This window comes from Trichoplax adhaerens, genomic scaffold (genome assembly GCF_000150275.1).
Source record: "Trichoplax adhaerens TRIADscaffold_2 genomic scaffold, whole genome shotgun sequence".
In the NCBI taxonomy this organism is placed as follows: Eukaryota; Metazoa; Placozoa; class Uniplacotomia; order Trichoplacea; family Trichoplacidae; genus Trichoplax; species Trichoplax adhaerens.
Window position 1 is genome coordinate 996,267 of NW_002060944.1, and position 14,392 is coordinate 1,010,658.

At 35.1% G+C, this 14,392-nt stretch overlaps 2 protein-coding genes across 2 annotated transcripts; both read right to left on the minus strand.

Annotated features, from left to right (window-relative positions):
- Window positions 1–137: 137 nt before the first annotated feature.
- TRIADDRAFT_52959 (uncharacterized protein) lies at window positions 138–2,136 on the minus strand (the record flags this gene model as incomplete). Its single annotated transcript, XM_002109723.1, has 9 exons — window positions 138–225; window positions 339–457; window positions 567–675; window positions 814–942; window positions 1,117–1,223; window positions 1,306–1,407; window positions 1,504–1,558; window positions 1,822–1,955; window positions 2,089–2,136. 9 exons carry the CDS (start codon window positions 2,134–2,136, stop codon window positions 138–140), a joined length of 891 nt encoding a protein of 296 aa, XP_002109759.1.
- A 10,804-nt stretch (window positions 2,137–12,940) lies between these two features.
- TRIADDRAFT_21755 (uncharacterized protein) lies at window positions 12,941–13,426 on the minus strand (the record flags this gene model as incomplete). Its single annotated transcript, XM_002109724.1, has 1 exon — window positions 12,941–13,426. A coding segment is annotated over one exon (486 nt), but the record flags the coding sequence as incomplete, so codon positions are not given.
- Between the last annotated feature and the right edge of the window lie 966 nt (window positions 13,427–14,392).

A 14,392-nucleotide genomic window follows, 5' to 3' on the forward strand; every position in this document is an offset into this window, starting at 1 on the left:
TACAATAATCTGTTAGGATGTTGTTACTACATTGAAGGGGTATACTCTAACGTAATTTCTGAAATTTTATAAATGCAATTAATCACTTATCTACTAAAGTAAAAATTTATATTTCTTCAGAATAAAGTAGGTCTGCGTTAATAAACCTTGTTAATATTCTCCTCCAAAGCATCACTTAATAGACCGGCTTGCATAGACTTCATGCTCATCATTACCTCTACACCTCTAGATATTAACACAAAACAGAGCAAGATTAAATTACCACAGTAACAAGATAATTTGCTGGAGTTGCCCTTATATCAAATAAAATACTATTTCAAAAGTGAAGATTAAATTACCTATCTAATTCCTGTTTAAGTAAAGCAATATCTGTACTGACAAATATTTCCTCTTCATGCCTTGACGAATAGCAATGATAGCGACCTTTTGAAACTTCTGCTATTTGTTGCAACATGTCCTATTTGTATTTATTTCATATAGCATTATTTCTTGATTTGTAGTCGTATTATAATCTTACTGATCAATATATATGTATGTTTTCATAAACTATATAGGAGGCAACGTACACAGCATTCATCCTGTATACAATCGAAAGCAACAACATGTAGAGGCAGCTCAAGGCCAACTACGGCTTGCGATATATAATCGGAAACGCGTTCAAGAGGTTGATCAGGGCTTTTGTGAGAGGATAACGTTCGTACATTTTAAAAAGTTTCGTAGCAAAATGGATTCATGACTTAAACATTACTAATTTATCCTTAGGTACGGATGAATATTAACACTATAATTATGACACTGTATCATTCTTCTAACCTTCCACCTAAGATTATGATGATTGAATCAAATTGTTTCCTTTTCTTTAGAACTAATTTCAAAGCTCCGATTAGATTACAACCTCCCAGAGGTTGCAGCTGTTTTACGAATTGTCGAGTATCATCTAAGCTAAAATTGTACAGTTGTTACATACTCGTATTTAAATAAATTTGAAAATCCAAGATTGAATTGAATACACATCAGAGTATATTACACGATTATATAGATCTTATATAGTATAAGTCGTATAACGACTACATAAGCCACAACATGTGCTGTATGCAAGAATGAGAGTTTTAGTACCTCCTATGATTTACGCTGCGTATATTTCTAAATTGCGGTCTTGGATATGTTCCGAATGGCATGATATAAAATCCTTCTCTCGATGTTAACTGTTCATCAATTAATTTCTAATGATAATGGAATATGGTGAGAAGTTAGGTCTAGTCAAGAATTTATTGCAGGAACTCGCATAAACGAATTTAAGCGTACCAGCAGAGAGTCCTGTAGGGTAACTAATCGACCACAGCTACAATTATTGTCAGACATATCTATCAAGATAGCTATATTTTGACCATGAACTAGACCAAATAGCTATTTAGAATGTGTTCAATTTAGAAAGTGTAGCTCTAGATAGCAGAAATTAATTCTAAGAAACGAATGGTTAAATAAAATGAGACCTATCATCACCTTTCTACTCCCTGTTAATAACCATTCTGTTCGCCTATGATAATTGCCAATACATCTAAGTAAAATTTTAGATTATTAATTTACATTTACCAGACTGTTTAACATATTTAATTCGTATTAATTCTGTGGCTAACTCCATCAATTTCGTTCCAAAGCCCAACAATTTCTTGTGGTCACTGGTTCCAGTTTCAGAGAGGTCTCCTTCTGTCTTATACCTTAGTTTATACAGATACAGACTTGTCAATGCAAACATTGAATAATTCTTAAAGCCATTATAGTACGCAATATTTTCGTTAACTCAATCAATATAAGTGCAACCTCTCTTTTTCACGAGCAAAATCGGCTAAAGTTAGTTTTTGCGCTTCCAGCCCATATACCTTCAGCCAATCATCAGTTATTTTATGGACGTGATTTTCGTAAATTTTTCGCTCACCTGTATTATCACGTACAGCCTAATTTATCGTTAATAGAGAAATTTATCATCATTCATCTATTTTTAGTCAATAACATTGTTAACATTTCCATTTCGACAGCTATAATTACAGCATAACAACATTTAGACCCGTAACTATAAGTTCAACTGACCCATTGATCATAATGTTGCTTAACGGAGGTTATCTGCGAGTATTCCATGACTAATTATCCGGTTTAATTATCTGAAATAGAATAGAAGCTTGCTCATGAAACCAGAATTCTAAAACAGTAAGCAAACATTTTCGTAATGATGATTGTAACGTCATGTACTACACCAACGTGTTCTGTTTTATAGATGAAGAATAAAGTTGATATGAAAGATAACCAAAATGTTATTTTGGATTAAATTACAAGTTGATAAATCTAGCATGGTTGCAGAGAACATCGTAGATTCCATTGATTTAATTAGGGCAATTAAACGATATACTAATGCTAGAGCTAGGCTGACTTGAATCTTATTGTGTAGTACAGTATTAGTAGATAATAGTTCAGTTTTAGTTATCGATAATTTGTGACGCAGCATCGATGAAAATGAATTACGTATTTAATATAGTAAAGTCTAAAGTCAATTTCTCCAGATAAAATACTCGTATATAAATTGAATAAAATGACTGTTGCTTACTAAAAATGGAATCAGTTGCGATAATAAGAAGACCTACCTACTTATGAGCACTATCTTGTAAAGTAATTACCTAGTGAGTTTTCCATATCATGATGATCAGTACAAATGTTAAAATAATTCAATGGACCTTGAAAAATTGCTGTAATCCTTTTCCGGCATACGAGTACGTACACAAGTAATGCCTATAAATTCCTGATCGATAGTTTAGTCGATTTACTTGTACAATTACCGCTGTCAATCTTGACTACAAGTTTTATTCCTTTATAAACTTTGCTATGATAAAGATTGCTTCTCAATGCTAACTTGAATAAGGTCAGTAAGTGGTCAGTTATCCAATTGGTGAGTATTCTTACATTAGCGTAATGATTGTGTTGTCATTTAGGCTATTCGTGTAGAATCCTACGAATGCTCAGTAGTGCTTATGAGTATAGCATAAGCACATTCACAGTACTTTGCCGTACTACCTATTCTACTGGGACAATCTATACGGTATGTAAATCTTGCATAGGTCAACTACAGTACAATATTCTTTTATACCTACTTTGTGCAACTCTTTCTATTTATATTGATCATGCCAATTCGTCCTCTGTTTTCAATATGTGGCTGCTTTTATATAGACACATGTCACGTATTCTAGTACTGCTGGAAACTGTAGCTTGCGTTGCCAACCCACGGTGCATTCATTAGCCGTAGTAAAGTGCACAAAACGTCGATAGAGATTGGTCATAGATGAAATACAAGCAATGCAAATTCCTCTACACTAAGCTCTCCATTTACAGCGGCAAATGTGGAAGAATGTTGCCATGGTTACGAAAGGAAATGTTGATGAGTAAACGAACGCCTCTGATTCTGCGCATACTGCACGGCCATGATTGGAGTAAGCAAATTCATTCTGTCCAACCTGCATATCACACTATCATTTTCAGTCAAAGTTCTGTACAGCGAACAGTGGTCACAGTAGGAGTACTGCATCAATTCAATTTTTAGAGTGTCTGGTTGAAAATAGCTCTCCAGTACTCTGGCGCCATTTCCAGTCAAAGTTCTGCACTCTGGCACTCTCGAGAGCAGGATTATAAGCCAGATATCGCGTTGCAGTTTTAGTCCAAGTTCTATCACCTAAAGTGGATAACTAGCGAGGAAAGAAGTTGGAATAGCTACTGCAGCAGCACAGCCTAGCAATAATAGTTATAATTATTACCCGCATTGGTTATAGATTACGTAGTATATGCAGTCTGTATGGACGTCCTTGTATTTTTTTACTTTACCTCATGTATCCTGCAGCATTCTGGAGTTATTTACAGCCAAAGTTACTCGTAAGAACAGGATTATAAGCCAGATATCGCGTTGCAGTTTTAGTCCAAGTTTTATCACCTAAAGTGGACAACTAGCGAGGAAAGAAGTTGGAATAGCTACTGCAGCAGCACAGCCTAGCAATAATAATTATAATTATTACCCGCATTGGTTATATATTGCGTAGTATATACAGTCTGTATGGACGTCCTTGTATTTTTTTACTTTACCTCATGTATCCTGCAGCATTCTAGAGTTATTTACAGTCAAAGTTACTCGTAAGAACAGGATTATAAGCCGGTATCGCGTTGCAGTTTTAGTCCAAGTTCTATCACCTAAAGTGGACGACTGGCGAGGAAAGAAGTTGGAATAGCTACTACAGTAGCACAGCCTAGCAATAATAATTATAATTACTACCCACATTGGTTATATATATTGCGTAGTATATGCAGTCTGTATGTATGTACTTCCTTGTATTTTTTTACTTTACCTCATGTATCCTGCAGCATTCTGGTGTTATTTACAGTCAAAGTTACTCGTAAGAGCAGGATTATAGGCCAGTAACGCGTTGCAGTTTTAGACTAAGTTCTATCACCTAAAGTGGACTACTAGCGAGGAAAGAAGTTGGAATAGCTACTACAGCAGCACAGCCTAGCGATAATAATTAATTATAATTACTAGTAGAACCTACGTTGGTTATATATTGCGTAGTATATGCAGTCTGTATGTACGTACTTGTATTTTTTACTTTACCTCAGGTATCCTGCAGCATTCTGGTGTTATTTATAGTCAAAGTTCGGTACACAGGCACTCGTAAGGGCAGGATAATGCTCTAGTACCGAGGAACTTCGGCTGAAATCAGTTCTTCAGCCCAGCAGTACCCCCCCCCCCTATCGCGATGCACTTTTAGTCAAAGTTCTATCACCTAAGGTGAATAACTAGCAAGGATAGAAATTAAAATGACCACTTGGCATTAAATGTAATAATAATAATTACTAGTAGTCTGTATGGACGTACTTGCATTTTTTTTTACTTTACCTAATGTGCCTTGCAGCATTCTGGTGCTGTTTCCAGTCCAAGTTCTGTACGCTTTGGCATTCTTAAGAAAAGGATTTTGTGCTAATACTGCAGAAACTTATGGGAAAAATCAGTTCTGCGATCCAATACTTTGCCTATGGTACCCTGCAGCGTTCTGGTGCTATTTCTAGTCAAAGTTCTGTATATTGGCACTCGTAAGAGCAGTGTTGAATTGCTCGACGCCAGGTTTTCAACGCTTGTGTGAACGTACAATATGCGGCAGTCATGACGGAACCTGCGGGGAAAATCATTTCTGCAGTCTAGCATGATTAGCATCCCTTTTTCGCGATACACTTTTAGTCAAAGTTCTATCATCTAAAGTGAACAACGAGCGAAGAAAGAAGTTGGAAAGACTACTACAGCAGCATAGTTTGACAATAATAATAGCCCTGTGTATATCATACTGCCATCATTTTTTGTAGTTACTGGGAGCTGGGCGATGCATTCGTCAGTAAGTGAACCTTGAAAGTGCCATTTTCAATCAAAGTTATACGCTGTTGCATTTCCAGTCGTCCCTGTTCGAGTAATATCTACCTCCTCTGGTCATTCTGCTGGTATAAAGTACATGAAGTTAACGAGCTAGAACTACACCGATGGAATCGACGCTAGGTCGACTTATTTCAGTACCTCGCAGATCATTCTATTTGGGCCATTTTTGCACTCTACTCTCAGTTGGGGGCAGATGCCATGACTCCATCAATCAATCATATAGTATGATGGAAGAAGCTCGACGGCGCCAGTGAGTACTAGGGTCTCATAGGAGTACAACACTCGACACTTTTTTTTACACTCCAGTCATTACTTATTGACTCATCGCTGGAAGTTCCTAGCCTTCATATTGGTAGTTAGCGCATTGGTGTAGTGGAGCGCTGTTCCGGGTTTTTTTATGCAGCAAGCAGCGTAGGATAGTAGAAGAGGATAGTAAAGACTCGTCGATCATATGCTAGTCACGAAACTACTATTGTTCCCCTCACCTTGCAGTTCATCGTGAGAACTACATTGATACAGTAGACATCGCTAGCTGTTCATGAGTTTCGATTTTGTGTTTAAAGCTGAGAATTTGAAGGCATCCAAGCAATCGCTTCCTTATCGACTGACTCAGATCGTAAACATCCTCAATCCATCAGACATACGCGTACACTTGTACGTAAATGGATTAGCGGTAGATGAAACGATACTGTTCCATGGTGAGACTTGACATATGATTTTAAGCTTCTTGTAAATATAATGAATCGCTTTCTATGTTGAATATAGCTAGCTAGGCTATTAACCTTCACAAGCACTAAGGATGCGCGTAACTCATAAGCCTTTTAAAGGAAATACCGTCGTTTTTTTTAAATTTACGTTTCAACGAGTCGATGCTCGAGGATGATATCGAATGTAAAGTCTAATCGGATACCGTAAACTGGATAGAGTAGAAACAGTTACTGCTATTCAATATTCAGAACTGAACTTTCAGTCGATTATCCCGTTTGAGTAAGAGTGTTATAGCATCGGCCGGGTAGGATAGGACTCATGGGGTTAGCCAACGAACATGGCATCCTGATAAGTAGCAGGCAAATAGTCACAGGCGCAAACAAAATATGATGTTATATAATATTTTCACATTGAAATCATGACTATAAGAAATATGTACGGTATATCAGTATTGGCCACGGGTATTACTCTCAAACTACATGCGTCCAAGCCGTTCACAAAAATGAAATTAAAGTTGAAACAGTAAGATACAAGAACGTACAGATTCCATTTCTATAATCAAGTACATTAGCAAGCTTTCAGCGAATACAGCGTAATGCTGTGAACGCCTATGATGATTGCTAGCAATATTGTAAAGGTATTTAAGCTTTGTATTACGGAGATGTAGCAGTATATCTTTATCGCCACAATAAAACTCTAAACTTCCAGCTTATGCTTCTGTAAATATTAACTGATATTAAAGGATACACTCTCATCGTCGCTTGTGCCGTACATAAGGATTACAAGCATATGCAAGCCTGGTAATGATATAAATGTCAGTGCTCCACGCATAAAGTAGCCTTATACTCATTGAAACGATCAAATGGCTAAACTACTTAGAAGAATCCCTTCGAATTTCTCCTCCACTTTTTCGTTCAGATTTTACAGCATTATAATGCTCAAAATCTGTACCCTAACATTATTTGTGCCATATGCAACTTTTTATATATCTACAATATACAGAATAAACCCCTACCAAAAAAGCAGGCAATAAACACTCTCATATCCTTTAAAGTAATTTATATATAAATGCTGTATGGTAATGATTGCCATTTCGTGTAAATCTCTCAAATGTTAATTTACTCAACACGATTCAATTACCAATCCGTTTTGGATCAAGAGTAAGGTTTTATCCGATCTTAATGGCGACAAGCTGCTTCACTTCACTTCTATTGCTCCCATTAAATTATAATCACGTTTCGTGGACAGAGAGAATTAATTAATTTGTAAATTTCAATTTGTTTACTAGCATTAATTATTTCCCTGAAAAGAGGTATGGCACCCTGGTGAGAGAAATACGTATGGTTTGTTTAAAGGATGAGATATAGACTTCCCACACCCCCTCTACCACTGTCCAAATTTAGAAAAGTAAGTTTGTGATCGCCCGCGCGACTTGTTGACGTCCCCTAAAAGTAAATATTGCGTTGGCAATTAATGCACCTGACGGTGTTGATTTTATTCGGAGTATACATTCTCATCAGTGAGAGGACTGCTACCACCGTGGTGTGTATATTAATGTTTGTTAAAGAATTTAGCATTAGCGAGTAAGATTATATGTATAGTTTTTATTATTATTATTAAACTATTTGTCTAGTCGTATCTTGTACAAGTTGTCCTTACGACATAAAGGCTAGCACCTTACAATGGAGACAGCTTTAATAACCTAGAATAGGTACAAAATGCGAACTACATTATTGTACACTGTACAGTAAGGAGTCGCTTTGATGTGTCAGTACAGTATGAAGAAAAATTCGTATCGTAGATCTACTAGCCGTAAAGACTAGAAGAAATCTCACTGATTCTCTTCTACGATATCATCGATATGGATAGTATAATTGAGTTTGACACGATCAATCCCCATTGGATAATATTGTCCCATGGAAGGATCGAATAAATCACATTGACTATCATCATCCTAGCAAACATGAAAGTCTTTCGTAATGATGAACATCGTATGATATTTTAATCACTCTGTTGAAAAAGATATTGTCCATTCTATGTTATACTATCGATGCAGTCCTTAGCAACCCAGTGAAAATAATATCAGCTGTCGTTTGATATTATAATACAAGAATTTAAAAGTTATAGAAATTCACTCTTAAAGGGTTAACTGGACTACTGCGGTTATGATCAAGAACTCTACGACAGTATCACTACCATATAAAAAGTCATGAACGACGTTGTAGTTTTCACTAAAAGAAATTGATACTATTCGACTTAAAATACTAAGTTATACAAGGAAATGGACAGCATTGCTAGGCATTCTTTCGTCAATGTGATGAAATAATTTCGAAAATATTGCTCTGATTGGATATCCTACATTGCGGGTGTATTTTCTGCCATAATCCGATATAATGGTCTGATACCCAAGTCAATACATACATCGATTGAAATGATATTTTCATATATTTAAATTAATTTATAGAAAAGTAAAAGTATATCCATTAATTATTCATTTATGAGTGGTTTAATATTGCGGCATCTTTTCAAATTATTATACCAATTGTATTGATTGCAATTGTCTCCGTGGTAAAGAAAGCCATCAAAGCATGTTGCAGATGCCGAAATGTATTCACATGCAAATGATCGAAAAGATCAAAGGCTGTATGAAATATAGATATATAGATATAAACAATCTGTCAATCATTTCCCATGAAAGCAATTTACATTTAATAGTTTACGGTATGGTTTAGCCGTTTAAAAATTCTTTATTCATTTTCATTCATCGTCAAGATATTGATTGATGGTATACCGGCTTAGATTAAAGTTAGCAAACATCGTCGAGAAATAATGATTGCGATCGTAGCTGCAGGACATAAAAAATTAATAACTGTCACGATCTCAAAAATAGCACTCGTCAATTTATCCATCGGTGATCAAATTTTTTTCCCATTACTTGAAGCAAGAAAAAAATAAGCTGATATTACGCATAAACTGTTCATAACTATTCGTCGATTATCAACAAGATCGAGAGTTATAACAGGAATAAAAAAATCTTCTCTCATGATAGAGACTGTGGATCCATTAAATAATAAAATGATAACACAATCGAAACTAAATACGAACGGTAACTGGCAGAAGCATTTAATTCCAGCGAAACTAAGCATTCTTTTCTACGTATAACAACATCCCATAAACTAATTATGCTCGTACAAGATGCCGTATGTTGATACTAGATCGATGTGTATTCATGATGTGAATCATCATGATAAGTGTAGAATGGTAGAATAGGGGATTACACTTAATTTTATGTAATCTGACACGCCAAAAGTATGAAATACGAACATTTAATTAAATAAATTAGATTCACGTAGTATGTACCAGTATGTCATGATTCATGTTTATTTGTTAAGCTATAGTCCTCCCTCAATTTAATATTCAACAGATTGACAGCGATAACTTGATGATGCACTACCCCAAAGTAAAATCCCGTGACATCATCTTAATATTTAATAAAACAGTCAATATTGCTTGTAATTTATTACTTTCCCATTGCTTGAATACATCTATAGCGACGATTAAATACGTGCATAGCCCACATGCCAATATTTTTTACATCATTTTATTTTACAATGGACCAATCATTTGTAGTCTATTTCCAATAGCATATTTCTTATTTGTTTACTAGATAGAATACAAATTGTGCTGTTTATGATTGTACCAGCGATCATTAAAGCTTCCATAATAATAACAGTAAGCGTAAATAGAATGGCGAAATGCTATTACGACCCAGTGGAAAAATTAATTAATTTCTCTGGGATGAGTGCTCTACTTTAATCGGCATCATTGGCCGATCCAATCATTTAATTTTGAATCGGCCCTTGGTACTTTTCTATCACCCGTAGAAATTGCATTCTTTAGGAAATGATGGTATCTAATTTGCCTCCAGCCTAAGAACAAGAAAATAGTAATACGTATCTCACGAAAGCTATAAATAATTATTACAGTAAAAATACTTTAAATCTTGCCCTTTGGTATTGTTATTTCTATTGAAATGATTAGTCACTACATGAACCCTACGTATGATTATGTACCAATCTGCCTAAGAAGGAAAACATTATTTCCGGCACTCTATAAAATTATCTTAATCATTATCTTGTCTTACTGGAGTGCTTCATTAAAAAAAAAAAGATTCTATTCAGTTTTCTACAGTAATTTACTCGTACATTAAAAATTGGATGGCTAAATGGTAATATTAGTAATCAAAAATAAATTACTGTAATAACTTAATAGCAACTTGATTTCCCTCTTGTATGATACAAAGTTCCCATCATCAGGAAAATACAACAATAACTACACAATTTTTATTTTTAAAGAGTTATTTTTATTTGGTATATCTGCAATACAGTGTGCGGCCTCTACGTTTTTCATATCGTGACCATTAAAATTATTTACAACAATTGATCAAAGTGGCATAGAGAAGAAGTTAGTTTAAACTTTTTCATTTGTCGACTTGATCGTTCTCTATGGCAAAAAGAATTCTACAGAGATAAAATTAAAACAACTTGTATCATTATGAGGTACCGGTTATGAAAATAGAACATCAGTACCATGATGATGCTAGACATTGCTGCAATGATATTTATAAATATAACTGCAAAGATAAAATGCGATGGAGTGTTACAACTGAAAATTCTAAATTATAGAATCGATTTTTCAATATCATCTTATAGGCTGTTTATAGTCATACAAATCACGTTATCAGTGTAAATAAGGCCCATCTAGATTACAACTATCATCATTACTTCCAATTAATATTATATGCTATTACCATCATGATGAAATAAAATTAATATTTTAAACATATCCTTAGTGGCTATAACTTTTACTTTGACGCTAAAAATGAACAAGTTAAAACTTGATATCAAGCTACAGTTAAAATATCTCCGTATGTCATAAGCGTGACAATATTATAAATCTTTATCCTATTCTCTCTATAAATAAAACAGACAGAATATTTTATCCAGTGCAATCACAAATTTATAATCCAATCAATACTTTAAAATGGATGGAGTTCCAAAAGTTTATACAACATTTTTTTCAATGCAAAAACTTTCTCCATCGCCAACATGTCCTTCTACTAACCGTAGATTGATCATTTATAGAGTCAATACAATACATTTTGTTAACTTCTTATTACAGAAAAAGTACAGGAACGATTATGGAACCATCGCTTAGCTAGCTTCGGCTAAGCCAAAGATGGTTTTCTTGTTGCTTAATGTTAGCAAGATACGAAACAAAATCAATTTTCAATCATCCAAATGAGATTGAATGTAGAGTTAAGTTAGACGTAAACTATTAGGCTTAGAAATCAAAGCTTAGTACGGCTAAAATGATGCATTTTTAAATGTGTCATTTTAATGCCTTTACCATCTATACAGATGGCCAACCAGTTTCATTGAGTTCAAAACAATACTTAGTAATCAAGTCGAATATCAATTTGAAATATTGAACTTCACTACATCGGTACTGTCTCAAATAATACATGTTTACAAGCAGTCGCTTTCTAGAGAATAGTAGAATTGAGGATTGTATTTATCGTAAGTTATACTTATTATTACATTAATAAAATAAAATAGTCTAAGATTAAAATCGCTGTAGCCAATTTCGAATTTGAACGATAAGAAAAGAAAGAGTTGTGAAGAAGAGATACGAGAGAGTGAACGGCAGAGAAAAAAAGAAAAAAAGACCGAAGCAAAGTATAACATTAGCAATAAGTTAAATCAAAACAACAGCAAGGTGGATGTTTGTATCATAACAATTCGCTATCGTTGCTTGTACTACCTATAGAGTAGTCTATTTTCTTTTTTTCTTTCACCTCATCGGATGAAGAGGATCAGATTGGGTTGTTTCAATCTTTTTATTTCTATTCTTCCTTGCCTCATTTTTTCATGGCTTCTTTTTTTTTTTAGCTGTGTCATTCTTTACGATCAACGTGTTTAATAAGAGAAAGCAATTTTTTTTTCTTCTTTTCATTTGAAAACAACTTGATCGCTATGGTTCAGGAAGAAAAAGAACATTAGAGTGCCAATCTTTTCTTTGAACTATGCAACCATGACAGTGTTGAATCGTTAGCCATGATAAAGAATTGTAAATTAAATTGTGTAGTGTATTCTTCTTCTTCACCAACTAGTATTTATCGCCTTGAAGTTAAATTGACTGGCTGTAAGCTTCACCAAAGTTAGCATACAATGAATTTCTGGTAAAGCTTTCCAAGTTATTGACATGAGGTGAACACTTGACTGCAGATGGGATATTCATGTAAGTATGTTGCAATGATTGTTGTCGGCCATTTTGAAACGGCTGTTGATGATATCCACTACAATTGATTGGATGATTATTAGCTTGCCACGCATCAACGCTCGTGATTGGCACTCCATTAATCAACTGGGCTTTGTTTGCAAATGTGTTATGTAAGCTAGCCGTAGTAGTAGCGGTGTGATGATTGCTGTCAACATATTCCCAATCCTCTTGATAGGACTGTTGTTTACTAGGTGGAAAGTATTGGTTGAGTTCACCAGGATCGACATTACAACTAGTGAATTCATTCAATAAATCGCTAAATTCATTTTTTGACATATTGACCGAGTTGGCTTGACATGAAGGTAGCGATCGTTGCTGTTGTTGACTTGGTAATGGCTGTTCCGGCTGTTGTGGAGGAGAATGTTCGACAGAATCGGTACTAGCGCAACGCTTGATGGCGGTTGTTGGATAGAGAGTTGTGGTTTCATTGCGTAAAGCTTTAAAAATTTCACTGGCTGGTATTTCTTGTGGTTCATCATCACCACTGGAAACAGAACCAGCTCTTTTTTGTTTATTTTTACGACGTGGTTGGTATTTGTAGTCGGGGTGATCCATTTTATGCTTGATCCTTAAACGTTCCGCTTCTTCGATAAAGGGTTGCTTCTGTTCATCGCCTAACAATTTCCACAATTTGCCCAACGTTTTACTTAATTCAGCGTTGTGTAAGTTGGGATATTGTTCGGAGATTTTTTGACGAGCGGCTTGTGCCCATACCATAAAAGCATTCATGGGGCGTTTAATGTGTTGTCGACTACGTTGGCTAGTATGTAACTTGATCGACATAGGCACCGAACTCCAATCGTAATCTTGAAGGACGTAGGAGACGGCACTTTTAACTTTCTTGCTGATATTTTCATTGTTGACAGGATTGATATCCAAGCAAGGCTTGATGTTAACGTTGTGGACTTTAGTATTAGACATGATGAAAAAAACGATCGATCCGAAGAGAGAGAGAAGGAGGGAAAAAATGTAGGTTAGTCTTGATAGACGAGGATTCTTTTCTTGGCTTGAAAAATAGCCTTCCAAAGTAATTGATGGCTGAAGAAAAGGATTTTCGATCCGAATCGTACGGATAGATCCAAAATAGAAGAGGGGGGCAAAAAAATGGAGTGATCCACTATAGGAAAAAAAAGAAAACTAACTCGAATCAACGTCCCAAATGTTGAGAAAAAGTTGTTCACACGATAGAATAGGATTTTCCTGCTCCCAGTAGCTAAGCAAGTAGACTAAGAGGAAAACAACGTTCAAGTTGGAAACAAGATCGCAAAAAAGGAAGAGGAAAAAACCGGCGTTTGAATTGTCAATTGGAAATAGAGTGCAGTAGAAACAGCAGACAAAGCTCAAATACGAGTGCACTTGGTACAAGTACGCCAACCTTGTGTTGTCAGATGAAATGGATTGCAATAAACTGAAGAAGAAATTGGATGTTTGGCATTTATATAGAGATTGGGATTGTTTACGGCGCTAGGAATTATTATGATAAATTGTAATAGCCTACGCCTTGCTGATTGATTGAATTGATTATTGGTTGATTTGAGAGTGACATTTGTCATCTTGGGGGTCGATGATGATTGGTAGAAAAGTTGTAAAAAACATGTTTTTTATCCATGGACATACACAAGACATGTCAAGCTGTCAATCAAACGCGGCATCCAAGACAAGTTAATTAAATTTTTAAATTGAAGGATGCAATATGTCACTTTTCTTCTGATGCTTGATCCAATCAATCTAAACAATACTACTCCAATTTATATTGTCATTTCTTCTGGTAACAATTGTTAACATGGCCAAGCATCATTGCTTATCTGTAGCTAATATTTCAAGTAAAAGAGGAATATAATCGCCGGCTGTATTCTGTCGGGGTGTGTAACTCGATTGAATGTAAAT